Source organism: Balaenoptera physalus, assembly GCF_965194825.1.
Source record: "Balaenoptera physalus genome assembly, chromosome: 14".
NCBI classification, from domain to species: Eukaryota; Metazoa; Chordata; class Mammalia; order Artiodactyla; family Balaenopteridae; genus Balaenoptera; species Balaenoptera physalus.
Genome location: NC_138893.1, coordinates 27,847,690 through 27,861,191, shown reverse-complemented (window position 1 = coordinate 27,861,191; position 13,502 = coordinate 27,847,690). Strand labels below are relative to the sequence as shown.

The window sequence follows — 13,502 nt, the reverse complement described above, 5'->3', positions numbered from 1 at the left end:
GAGGGTTTTCTTGCCGATCATCTTTGTAAGCATTGCTGAGAGCCAAGCTCCTGGATGAGAGGAGAAAACTGACTAGGATACAATGAAATGTTTGGAAAGAGCCCAGAGTTGATAGAACTGGAAGCAGCTCCTCTGTTGGCTTTCCTCAGACTTCTCCAGCCACCTCCTCTGTCCAGAACACTTGAATGACTTCACAAGAGAATAAAATAACTGTCCACTGCCTGTGATTCCACCTTGCTGCTTAGAGACACAGAGAGACATTCAGCATCACCCACCCCCCCCACGTGCTCTTCTTCTCGCTGGTTTTTCCTCACTCGGGTTGTGAACTAATCACTGCCACCTTGTTTTCCGGGGCTTCCGCACCCCGTCCCCCTGAGAAAGTGGCTCCATTTTGCAGACTGGTTCCCCTTCAGTTTTGTAATCGAGGGGATTTCTCCTCCCCTGCTCCCCAGCCTGCAGTCATCGTTTTCAATCCCACGCTGACAAGTTTCCCAGCGGCTGACCCTCTGTTGGCAGAGGCAATGAATCAATCACCACGGGCTGGTGACAGCTGGCACTCGGCTGGCCAGGAGGGCTGCCGGAAAACAAGTGTTTACTGAGGCCCCGCTTCCAGCTGGAAGGGAAGTTGGGGGAGTCACCTTCTGAGTTGCTCTGACCTGAGGCTGCTTTTAGCACCAGTGGGAATATCAGTTCCTCAGTCCTTGATTAGATGCAGACTTAACCATAAACTCAGTAGAGCTGAGATGAATAGACCTGTTTCATTGTCTAGTTACCTTATGTCACCAGACTTTTAAGAAACAATTATCTTGATTCATTTCCCATTGTTCTAAGGGAGAGCGTGAATCAAACCTAAAGAATGTCCTGGAGGAATTAACAGCCCCTATCACTCTGCAGGGACTTTTGGCTTTCTTTTGATATGAACCACCCCCCTTCCCTGGAAAACAACAAAACAGAAACCCCAACCCAAAACGTTAATGAATCGTGGCCTCTCTAGACAGAGCAATTTTCAGCTGACCCAGGACCCCTCTTCTCATAAATTACCAGCCCTCCCAATTTGCACTTTAATGGAAAACCACAGGGAGATCCAATTCAAGCTGTTTGATTACAGCGCTCTGAGGCAGTGGCCCCAGGCCCCCGGCTCCTCTTGCAAAGTCGTCAGAGTTTTGATACACTTTTATTACAGAGTCACACAGGACAAGTGGAGACTGGTGGCCGGCCAGCAGGAACTTGCTCACAAAGAGGACCCATGGCCCGCCTCTGTCAGTCTCACTGGTACTGTGGCCAAAATCTGTGTCACAGAGTTGGACTGTTGCCAGGGGACCCCGATTCCTTGAACTCTGAGGGGAGGAGGGTTGCTTTCAGGTCACAGTGAGAGCTAAGCGACAAGAACATTGATTGTTTTCAGAGGGACGGTTGGTGCCTTCCTGAACCAAAATGCCCTTGGGCCACATCACTGGCTCGGGTTGACCTTGAACTGGAAGTGATGGAGTGACCTTTCGCCAGGGCTCACTCTCAGGCCTATTTCAGTGCATTCCAGGGAGAGCTGAGAGGCCCGGGGCCCAGTGAATGCAGCACTGAGTGAGCTGCTAGGTTTGCGGGGTTTTGCCCAGTGGAGCCCCATGTTTCCATCCATGGTGACCCATCAAGTCACACAGTCAAGTGCATAGAGCTGTGGAAGGGACTTGGAGGGACATGGCCTGTCCCTTCTGATCTGGTCTCCAGGCTTTGGCCTAGTTTAGGTTAACATCTACATGTTTACTTGTTGCAATGGACATCTTTTATATTTAGCCCAAATTATTCTGAACCCTGAACCCAGAGGCGCTGGGTATTTTATGTGGACGGTGAGTCCTTATACACCCCCAGACTTCTGCTCCTGTTGTTTGAAATATAGGATATGCTAATCCCTTTTGTGTTTAGTTACTCTGGTTTAGCAAAAGTCAACCTAAAATGCACTTTTCCTTTGAAAATTGGCCTCATTTCCTCCTCTGAGGAAGGTGTTTTTTAAACCCAATGTAACTGGGCAAATTTAATCTCTGTGTTTAAATTGTGTTATAACAAGTTGTGTCACCAAGTTACTGGTTCATCAGCTAGTTGAGCAAGCTGGTACTTGTGAGAAAGAAAAGGTGTTGGAAAGACATCTTTACTTTTGCCCTCTCCTGCAAGTCCTTGAAAAGTGTCTTCGAGTTAGATTTATTCTGGAGATATGCCTTCCTTTGGGAGGTTTCGGGACTCAGACTCCTAAGATTTAGCTGCGTCCTGGTGTCCCCAGCAGGGACCAGGTTCATGCCAAGTGTCATGTGCAGTGATAATTCCCCTTGCACTTCTGTGAGCGTCCCTTTTCCCTGGTCTGCTCTCCTGGAGGACAGAGCCAGGGATTAGGTGCCCGGCACTCCAAGGGTCCGTCTGTTCACTCATCCTACAGGTCTGGAGCTGTGCCAGCTTGTGGTGCTTTTTTTTTTTAATGTAAATTTATTTATTTATTTATTTATTTATTTTTGGCTGCGTTGGGTCTTTGTTGCTGCGCACGGGCTTTCTCTAGTTGTGGCGAGCGGGGACTACTCTTCGTTGCGGGCTTCTCATTGCTGTGGCTTCTCCTGTTGCGGAGCATGGGCTCTAGGTGCGCGGGCTTCAGTAGTTGTGACTCTCAGGCTTTGGAGGGCAGGCTCGGTAGTTGTGGTGCACGGGCTTAGTTGCTCTGCGGCATGTGGGATCTTCCCGGACCAGGGATCGAACCCATGTCCCCTGCATTGGCAGGCGGATTCTTAACCACTGCACCACCAGGGAAGTCCCGCTTGTGGTGCTTTTGTGTGAATTAGAAGGAGATGGTCTGTCCTCGGGGTGAGTGGGGAGATGCATCGCTGCCGGGACGCACAGCTTGGTGAGCAGAGTGCGGGCTGGATTTAGCTCCCACTTGCCTCGTTTGCTAGTTGCCTTGTGCAGTGCACATCCTGAGCAACGATACACCTGTCCCTGCTGGGGTGCTACCCCCGATGACTCTTTAGAGACCTCTTTTTATTGGTTATGCTTCTCTCCTACTTCTTCAACTTTCCCTCTCACAATTGGGAATGTTATATCTTAAAAAGAAAGAAAGGGGAAAAATGTAGAAGGAAAGAAAAGAAAAGGAAACGAACAAAAAATTCTCCCTCTGTCTCTGTGTATTGACTATCTCTTGACTCCACTGTTGATCTCTCAGTGGAGTCTTTCGCCTGCTGTCCGCCCTTTGTCTCCTGTAACTTCCCTGTCCTTCTCCCAGCAGCGCTGGCCCCTCTCCTCCCCCAGGAGGGCTCCTGCTGAGGCCCACACTGCAGCACCCAGTGCTGCAGACACTCGCCTTTCCTCGGGCTGCATTTTGTGCCGTCGGCCACACTGATGCCACCCGCTCCTGGTTTTCCATTTTCTCCGCCCTCTGCTTTCCCCTGTCTCTCGCCGACTTCTCTTTCCCTGTGCGGACTCTCAACGCCAGCAGCTCTCCTGGGCACAGGACGGGCGTCTTCTTGCTCTCCTCGCTCTGTGCTCTGACCCTTCAGGAGGTCTCCACTGGGATGCAGGGTGTGCCAGCACCTGCTGTTGGTCATGCCCAGGATTGTCGCCATCTCTGAGAGCCACTCCCCCTCCACCCCTCCTTCCTCCACTTCTGATGTGGCCCCCACGCTGCTCGCAGCACCCCTGCCCCCGGTGCTGAAGCCCTCCCAGTGTCCGCCCGGGCTCCTCCCTCCCCCTGCACCCCTCCTTCCTCCACTTCCGATGTGGCCCCCACGCTGCTCGCAGCACCCCTGCCCCCGGTGCTGAAGCCCCCCCAGTGTCCCCCTGGGCTCCGGCAGTGGTCTCCTCACTGGGGTCCTCAGCTCGCTCTGAATTCCCAGCTGCCCAGTCCCATGCGGCCACCTGAGTCCTGTCAGGTCAGACTGTGGTCGGACTCCTCCTCCAGGCCCTTTGGTGGGGACCATAGCTCCTGCCACGGCCGACAGGCCCAGGGGTCAGGTCGGTGCTGCTTTCCCAGCCGCATCCCACGCCTCTTGCCCCTGCATCTCGGGGCTGCAGCCTGGAACCTCCTTATTTAGCGTCTCCTCCCCCCTCAGGTCTCAGCACAACGTTCCTTCCTCAGGGGAGCCTCTGTGATGCCCAGGAGCGCAGTCTCCACGTGTGCTTTAGAAAGCTCTTCGTAGGCTCGTATTTCACAGGGAGACACCCTTGGTGTTTGGCTCATGGAATAGAAGTGAGCCCCTGGCAGTGGTGTAGTGAGTCTTTGCCCTGTGTCTGCAGTGCCCTGTGTGTGTGTGGCACTCAGTGGGTGCACATTAGGTACTTTTGAATAAATCAGAGGGACAGTCTAGTTGGCAAGAGGAGAGGGCTTTCACCAGCTGGTAAAGAATAAAATGGCATCAGTGACCGTGGACTTTCTCAACGACAAGTTGTGTAAATCTTTGCAGAGGACAGGCCAGCTGCTGGGAGACGAGGGGGCTGGAGGGGGGAGGGGGAGGGAGTGAGGCTTGAGGTTTAGTTCAGCAGAGCCGCTCGCAGCAGAAACAGCCTCAGATGTGTTCCTTGTGTGTCCCCATCAGCTGTCTTCCAGGTCCAGTTAGAATGAAAGTTGTTTGTGAACAAGGTCTGTGGTTTTCCCATTTTCTTCTACTGAGTGCAGGGTGCTGAGCTAAACAGTGGTGAGTGGTCCCCGGAAGCATGCATCTAGAGGAGGGACAGCTGGACAGACAGACACATACACACGTGGGCACACACACAATAGTCATGTGAGTGAGGACAGGTACTGTTACGTTCTGATGGGCAGGTGGGGTCCCGCAGAGTTGAGTGAGAGGAGAGCAAGCAGGCCAGGCCCCCGAAGTCTCAAGGATGGAGACCCCGACCTGCCAACTGATAGTGACACCCCTCCCTCCCTAGCAAAGCATGTCCTTGAAAACACTGTCAGAGCCAAGCGACTGCTTTGTGTCCTGCCTTTGACTTTGTTAAGTGTCGGCTTTCTTCCCTCTTATTGTTTGATTGCTGCTCCTGGAGCATTTTCTACAAAATGCGTCAGCTTTGTGGAGGGAGGGAGAGAGGGCAGGGCACACACGCCTCCCAGGTACACCGTGCTCTCTCTCGGGCATCCTCGCATCTCTTTTAGAGGGTTTGAAAGCCTTCATTTTCCCCCTTGGAGAAAGGAGCTGAGTGGTGGCCAGAGCATTAGTTGCTCCTTCGCTGTGACATTGTGAAACAGAGGGACGGGGGTGCCCTGACTGCCGCTGTCCCAGTCGTGTGGGTGGCCCGCTGGTGGTCCCCAGCCCTGTGCTCTGTGGCTCCCCTTCCCGGGAGCACGGGTGCCGCTGAGCAACTGGACACTTTCGTGGGTTTGTGAAGCTGCGAATTTACCTCCTGAATCCTCTCCCGCTGTCATCCTTCTTGGGAGAATGGAAAATGATAGCCTTCTCAATCCCCTTCCAGAAAAATGCTACCTTCTGATTCATCTTCAATGTATATCAGCTCAAAAGAGTCATCAGTCCCAGGCAGAGGCAGCACGTAACTGCTCTTACACCCTTAGGCTCCTCCAGTGTGGGATTTGCATCCCAGCTCATCAGATGCAGGCATCTGTGCCAGGCACCTTTTCCCTGGTCCCGCTCCTGTCTTTCTTATCCACCCACACTTCCTCTTAAGGCACTGCGTTGTGAATTAAAAGCTGCTCATTCATTGAAATTGATTTCATGAAAACTTCTAAAAATGTACAAGAGGGCTTCCCTGGTGGCGCAGTGGTTGAGAATCTGCCTGTCAATGCAGGGGACATGGGTTTGAACCCTGGTCTGGGAAGATCCCACATGCCATGGAGCGACTAAGCCCGTGAGCCACAACTACTGAGCCTGCGCATCTGGAGTCTGTGCTCTGCAACAAGAGAGGCCGCGATAATACGAGGCCCGCGCACCGCGATGAAGAGTGGCCCCCACTTGCCGCAACTAGAGAAAGCCCTTGCACAGAAACGAAGATCCAACACAGCCATAAATAAATAAATAAATAAATAAAATTTTAAAAAAAATTATTAAAATGTACAAGATATAAAGATGTACAAGATAAACTGTGACTCATGCATCCATTGCTTTTCTAGGTTTGTGGGTAACATTGAAATTACTTCCTGGAGATATCCATCAGATTAGAAAAGAATTTCCTCATTTGGTGGACAGGACCACAGCGGTGGCTCGGAAAACGGGGTTTCCGGAGATAATCATGCCTGGTAAGAATGGATGAATCCTTTGGCCCCTCTGAGCGTGGGGTGGATGTGGCCGGCATCGGGAGGGTTTACGTAGCTGGCCGCAAAGAGCGACATTTAGGTAGGAGCTCAGGGAAGCAGAGGGTCGAGGGTGTAAAGCCCAGCGTGGCGATGGGTCGTTCCTGCAGGCAGGAGCTGCAGCCAGCGTGACAGCCGAGCACCTGGCGTCAGGCCTAGGGGACGAGGTTTCTCTTGGTTATAATAACCCTGCAGGACTGGTGTGGAGCGACTCCTGGTGATACAGGAACAGGGGTAAGCAGACGAAACAGCATCGACCAGAGGCCCAGCCCTGAGGCCTCGAGATGGTTTCTGTCGCCAGCTGGGCAAAACGCCGTGATGATCGTAATCAAACGCACTGCCGTTCCGTGTTCTGCTGTTGTCCTTAATCAGGATGCCTGCGATTTGCCTTCTGCCCCACAGTGTCTGGAACGGAAGAACGGGCGTGTGACATCCCACTCACCCTGGCTGAAGGACTGAGTGCGTTTGGTCGGGTGATACTTAATAATGTGATAGAGGGTGGTCAGGCAGGGGGCCGTTTGGAGAGCCGTGCAGAACTGACTTTTAGGCGCTGAGGAATGGATTGATTATGATGGTGGGGTAGGACTAAGGCGACTCCTTTACGATAATAATGTACGTTCACGATGATGGTCCTCGGCCTGTCTTATGATCCTATAACAGCATTTGAATTATCCAGAATGTGTTCAAAATGAAGGGAGCACAATTTGGGTAAATATACCCTCTTTGGTAGGTTATGGGTTAAATGTCTCTTCACCACAGTGATCCACAGCCTTGAACCCCATCCACTGGCCCCAGAAGTGAGAGTGCAGGCATCCCACCGTTTGGTATGAATTTCATTTCTGCCCTACCTATAGATCTGGTTGGAGTTAGGATGCTTTAGGGTGTAAGTAACAGAAAACACAAGGCCAGCTCAAATGGCCACACCCTGAGGATATTTGTCGGTCATGTGAATGAGGAAAAGAGACAGAGCCTGCTGCCCGGTAAGCCTGGACCACTGACTCTGGTTCTCTGCAGCCCCCTCTGCTGAGCTGTCTCCTTTGCATATTGACTTTATCCTCTGGGGACAGGTCCTGCTGGCGCCCATCTTCTTCCCAAATCCCAGTGTCCTGAAGAAGACGACATGCTTTCCACCCAGTGTTTCCAAACAAGCAGGCCGAGCGTCATCTGGCCTGGACTGCTCAGGTCCCCTGGGGACCCTGGATGGCAATGGTGGTGACACGTGCACATCGGCCACAGGGACCTCTGGAAGGGGTCAGCTCCCCCCAGCTGCAAGGGTTGTGTGAGGGAGACAGGGACGCACTACACATGTCTGGATAGACATCTGATCAAAAGAAGGAAGGAGGAGCAGAAAGTGACAGCCCAACGCAAAGGCTGCTGTAGGGCGAATGCACAGGTTCCCTGGATGAAGCCTGTGAATGTTTACACCTGGTACCCGCTCAGTGTGTATTAGCTGTCACACTAGTATCGCCCCAACCCAGCCATGGGTTTTACACTTATTAAACTGATAATGAGAGCCCATGTTAAGGTTAGTCTCTGATATTTACATATGCCTTCAGTTTCCAAATGACATTCATATTAATCATCTGGTTTGATTCTCACGAGATCTTGGGAAGCCTGAATCTTTATCCTTGATGTCCGTGGGATACTTTTTGGTTTGCAAATACTGCTCCCGTTAATAATCTAGCTTGACTCCATATAAGGATCTTGGAAGCCTACAGATTGGTGTTGAACTAATTCCCATCAAGATTAAGCCACAGCCTGAAGTCACACGGCTAACGAGCAGGGGAAACGGGGCCAAACCACCCCATGGTCGGTGCTTCCCTGTAGCCTCCTGGTACAGGGCTTTGCTGTAGGTTCACAGGGAGAGCTGGTCACTCAGTGTGCCTCAAAGTTATTGCTTTGTCTATTTTAGGGCATTTTAGGGACCTGTTCTTTCTCCTCCCTCTGCCTTTCAGGGCTGTTGTGGGTCATTGTCTACTCTGTTAAAATGATAAGAAAGACATCTAACATCAGCTAGATTGAATGTTTGCCAGTCTCACCTGTAGAGGAGGTAAGCATGACACTCAGCAAGTTAAGAAACGATGGAACACCTATTGCTTGTCTGAGTCAAGTCAAGTCTGTTCTATATGCAGCTAATTAACTTGGACTTCCGAGTGGACATATTGTTTGCATTTGGATTCGAGGTGCAGATTTATAGATGAGGATAACGTCATTGACATCATGCATTTATCCTGGGTGACCTTAGGAGGCCCTCGTGTGCAAAGGGAAACCTGGGAAACTTCTAGTTCATACTGCTTGTGCCTCCCTTACAATTGATGGACTTAAAAAGTAAGTCTAAACCTCTAAGATAATCTCATGATCGATGCATGGGAAAACTATGCCGCTGACCATTGTTCTGGCTTGTTCCGTGTCCTAAGTCTGGGGTTGGGCTTCCCACAGGGAGCAAGCGTGGCTTGAGTGCGTCCCCCACGTCCTCTGTGGCTGAGTGACCACTGAGAGGCTGTGAGTGCCGCATCTTACCCTTCTGGGGGGGCTCGCTCAGGCCCCCGCCTTCAGCCTCGCAGAACCTGTGCCTTCTTGTATGCACATGTTTATGGAGACGTGCATCTCCTTTGCACAGTGGGAGAGCCGGCCATGTCACTGTTGTTGCTTTCTCTCCTACCTTCTCATGACCCACTGGGAATCCCTGGGTCCTTCTGAAGGATCCTGGTGGGGAAGCAGAGTTGTCGCCTGAGCTGGGAAGGCGGCTGGAGGCTTGGATGGGCCACCTGTGTCTGCTTCCAGCCTCCTTCCTCCCCAGAATGAGAACCTTGTAGCCCGGGAGACATTCGCTGAGACCCTCTTGTGAGTGCCCATCAGGGTGTATTGACCTCCTATAAATGGGGTCTTACTTCTGGGCTGGAGTCAGGATCCCTAGGCCCATAGGAGAAGGGGACCCTGAGGTTCAACCACCTCCCTGCCCAGCACATGCTGCTTCTCTGGCTGATGAGGCCCGTATGAAGCTGCTGTGGCCCTTTTTGATTATGGCGTTGGCGCTTCGATAGAATTTTCAGGCGGAGCGCTTGTACAGACTACCCTGCCTTATCGATAAGGCCGTTTAGTGGTGAGTGGCCCGGGAGGTTAAGTGACTGGTCTGAGGTCACACAGCTAATTAGCGGCAGGTCCTGGACCGGCTGCCTTGCCTCCTGCCCCCCAGCCCCATGCGCCATCCTTCTTAACTTCTCCGTGGCCGCTATCAGCGATCACGGCCCTGCTTCTTTTCCAGCAGCTACTATGGCAGTGGTAGCAACCCGCTGGGATTATTACAATAATGACTTTTAAATGAAAGCTTAATCTAATAGTTGGATACATTAAAAGCCAGAATAGAGCAGTCTAGAAAGCAAAAGAAAAACAAGAAACCGAGGGGATTTTTTCTCTGCAGGGATCCTTGTTCTTTGCCCAGAGCAGGTCATTTGCTGCTCCTGGCCACGCTGTTGACACAGCCAGACAGAGAGCAGAGCAGCCGTCAGAGCGCAGCGATGCTGCCTCTAAATCATGTTGCTAACGAAGCTTGCAAAGTTTTCCCAGTCGGACCATTACCAGGGGCTTTGTGTATTCTCAGGAGGAGGAAGCGTCTCGAGCTCATTTGTTGCGTGTGTGTGTGCGGTTGTATTTTTTGGGGCACAGTTTAAGGCCCATCTCACTTTAAAAACGAATGAGTCTTTGCTCCCTGTGTCCCCGTTCAGGATCTTGACAGCTGCCTGCCAGGAGGAGAGAGGATTCTTTGCAGAAAGTTTCTCTCTTGACCCATCCCTAGTCCCTGATCCTAAGTGTCAACTCAGGACATTGGCTTGTGGTTCAAATACTGTTTTTGTTCAACTCCTTAGTGGAACGGAAAGGAGGCCAGCGTTGCTGGTTATCCTTGGTGCGCCAGTGGGGGTTGGGATATTCCTTGGCTACTGAGACTCAGATGACCGCAGCCGTGCCCTAACAAGGGGTGGCAATGTGGGTTGCAGTGGGCCAGGGATGCTGGGGGTTGGGGGTGTCTAACGTCTGCGCAAACCCACTGGCAGCATTCGAGCTGCCCCAGGCATGGGCTGCCCACGGAGTGTAAGAGCTCCTCTGCCCACGTGAAGCACCAAGCAGATAATTAGGGGCCCTGACATTTTCCTCTTTCTTGCAAGTCTTACGGTGATGATGAAAATTGCCTTTGTCATGCTGTTAAATGCGGACACTATTTTGTAGAAAATATTTCATAATCATCTAACACAGTATTTAAGATACTCTGCTAGGAATGGCAAAATTCACAGTTACACTGTGAATAATGGATTGGTTTTAAAGGTGTAATTTTTTTCCCCCCAGGTGATGTCCGAAACGATATCTACGTAACATTAGTTCAAGGAGATTTTGATAAAGGAAGCAAAACGACGGCAAAGAATGTTGAGGTTACAGTGTCTGTTTACGATGAAGATGGAAAACGACTGGAGGTATTGATTGTTGCAAAGTTGAACCTGTAGTGTTTAAGTTTTACTTCCCAAGTGTGCACCTTGGCTCTGCTGCAGGATGCCAAAAGCCACAATCTCATTTCTGGGGGAGAGCGTTTGCTTTTTCTTCCTTTTCTTCCCTTGTCCAAGAGGGCTGGTTTCTACCAGGTCCCAGCAGCCGGCCTGTCTCAGGACGACCCTGGGGGTCCTGACCACCTTCTTTTTATTTATTTATTTACTTTTGGCTGCCTTGGGTGTTCGTTGCTGCGTGCGGGTTTTCTCTAGTTGTGGCGAGCGGGGGCTACTCTTTGCTGCGGTGTGTGGGCTTCTCATTGCGGTGGCTTCTCTTGTTGCGGAGCACGGGCTCTAGGTGCATGGGCTTCAGTAGCTGTGGCTCTCGGGCTCTAGAGCGCAGGCTCAGTAGTTGTGGCACACGGGCTTAGTTGCTCCGCGGCATGTGGGATCTTCCCGGACCAGGGCTTGAACCTGTGTCCCCTTCATTGGCAGGTGGATTCTTAACCACTGCACCACCAGGGAAGTCCCACTGACCACCTTCTTTTCCAAACTCTATCCTGGGGTCCCACTTGCCGGTGTAAACCCGAGGCTCAGAGGGCGAATGGTCACATTAGAAGTTCAGATACTGTTATTAGCATCTTTTGAGACAGATGGAAACTGAGCCCCAGAGAAATCAGTCACCTTGCTCAAGGTCAGAGAGCTCATGAGAGGTGGAACTGGGTTGTGAATCTGGGCCTCTGAACCTTGTGCTTTACTCGGTGGTGGTTACCAAGACCTCCTCGTGCGTGGTCACAGCAGCCTGCGGGTGTCCTGGGAAGTGCTCAGAGGCTGTGGCCTCCCCTGAGGACTGGAGGCTGAGCCCAAGCAGGGGTCCCCTGCCAGCTGCTTCTGTGGCCCGTGGCTGCAGCCTGGGCTCCCCTGGGCGCACGTGGCCGAGGGCAACGCCCTGTGGGTACTCCTGAGGCTCAGCTGTGCCAGGAGGTGGGTGGCATCCTTTCTCTCTGGGTGGCCTGTGCCCAGTGTCCCTGCCCTTCCCCTGGGCTTTACCAGTATCGCTCTCCCTAGAGTCGAGTGGTCAGTGTCTGTGGCTAGAGAAGGGACAGAGTGCTGCCACCCCCTTTTTGGTCTGTAGCCCTTTACTCCAGCTGCCGAGTCAGTCAGGCAACTTCCTGCAGGTCCAGGGTGGACGTTATTAGGGGTAAGGGTACGAAGGATGGAGGACAGTAGCGTCCCCATAGCCATCAAGATCAAGATCTTAGATGTCTGTGAGCAAGGTTTTCTGCTGGCCGCTGGCTCCAGCCGGATCTGTTCTTCCATCGCTGGGAGGTGTTCTGTGGGCGACGGGGTTATTGGTGTTCCCCGAGGGCCCTCGCTCCTTCTGGATCATCAAACTGGGGGGCGGGGGGTTGGGGGAGATGGATGCAGCCTCAAGCTCTATGAGGGCTGATGCGATCTCTTTATGCCTTCTTTTAAAGCATGTGATTTTCCCGGGTGCTGGTGATGAAGCTATTTCGGAATACAAGTCCGTGATTTATTACCAAGTGAAACAGCCGCGCTGGTTTGAGACGGTTAAGGTATCATTTGCATGGTCCTTTTCCCATGGGGTTGATTATGAAATGCTCATTTGTACCCTGAGGAAGTCCCCGCCTCCTGCCCAGCCCAGGGCTGCCCGCCAGTGGGCACCCTCCGCCGGCCCCAAGGCACTTTGAACAAAGTCCTTTAGGGTTGCTAAGGAACCACGCTGGTGTTTCTTGGAATTTACATTTGCTCTCATCTCCTTTTGGACCTATAACCAGGACTTTCCTGGAGACACATACCAGAGTCCTTTAAAGATAGCTATCGTCTTTCTCTTCTCGGGTCTGTTTTGTGTGGCATGCTGTCTTTACACCAAATGGAAAAAGACAGAGATGATAATACATGGAGGGCATCGCTGGAGAGATGGGTCCTGTTCCGTTGGCCTTGGTGCTCTGAGGCTCCTAATGCAACCTGCTGATACCCCCACGCAGCCCACCGTGGTGAACCAGCCCACACACCACGGGCTTGGGTACTGGGACACCAGGCCAGCGGTTGGCTTTGGAATACAGATGTTAGCTATGAGATTAGGGACAATCTTGGCTTGAAGGCAGCAGGTATTAAGTCTTTTTCCTTTTACTGTAAGTCACAAAAGGACCGCCTTCTCGCTGCAGCCGAGGGCAGGTCCCTACAACTGTAGAGGGGATATAGACACCTCCGAATCGGGGCTAAAAACGAAAATGGCAACTTTTAAAAATAGACTCTTCACGGTGAGGATCAGCACATTTAAAAAAAAAATTCAGCTGCCTTGTCCAGTCTGCTTGGCATCCTGGACAATATTATCTGGTGTAAATTTTCAAAAGGCATTTGCTCCTGGGAGAATCACATAGGGGACGAGGCGTACGGTATCTTCTCCCCGCAGTGTAGAAGAGTGTAGAGTGGTCCAGGATGTCTCCAGGGGAGTAGAGCTGGTCGAGGGAGAAGATGCTTAGCTTCCCTCTTTATCCTGCAGGTGGCCATCCCCATCGAGGACGTGAACCGCAGTCACCTACGGTTTACCTTCCGACACAGATCGTCCCAGGACTGTGAGTAACCACACGCTCCGTTATCCCGTGTTTATCATGCACTTAACTCCAGATTATTCTAGAATGTGGCTACCGTAACAGAGTGAGGTCTTGACACGTCAGCTCGGTGCCCACGTGAACCTGCTGCTGTGAAGCGCCGTCCACTCTGATTGAGTTGAT

General features: G+C 51.9%; 2 protein-coding genes across 4 annotated transcripts in view; one reads left to right on the top strand and one right to left on the bottom strand.

Annotated features, from left to right (window-relative positions):
* Positions 1–13,502, top strand: part of DOCK1 (dedicator of cytokinesis 1) — a 534,315-nt gene that overhangs the window by 85,749 nt on the left and 435,064 nt on the right. For all 3 annotated transcript variants that reach the window (XM_082423165.1, XM_082423166.1, XM_082423167.1), the window contains exons 13-16: positions 6,089–6,214; positions 10,610–10,734; positions 12,222–12,320; positions 13,271–13,343. In XM_082423165.1, coding sequence (XP_082279291.1) covers positions 6,089–6,214; positions 10,610–10,734; positions 12,222–12,320; positions 13,271–13,343 — 423 coding nt within the window. The remainder of the gene's footprint in view (positions 1–6,088; positions 6,215–10,609; positions 10,735–12,221; positions 12,321–13,270; positions 13,344–13,502) is intronic.
* The window catches only part of INSYN2A (inhibitory synaptic factor 2A), a 248,699-nt gene that overhangs the window by 65,121 nt on the left and 170,076 nt on the right, over positions 1–13,502 (bottom strand). The window lies entirely within an intron of this gene.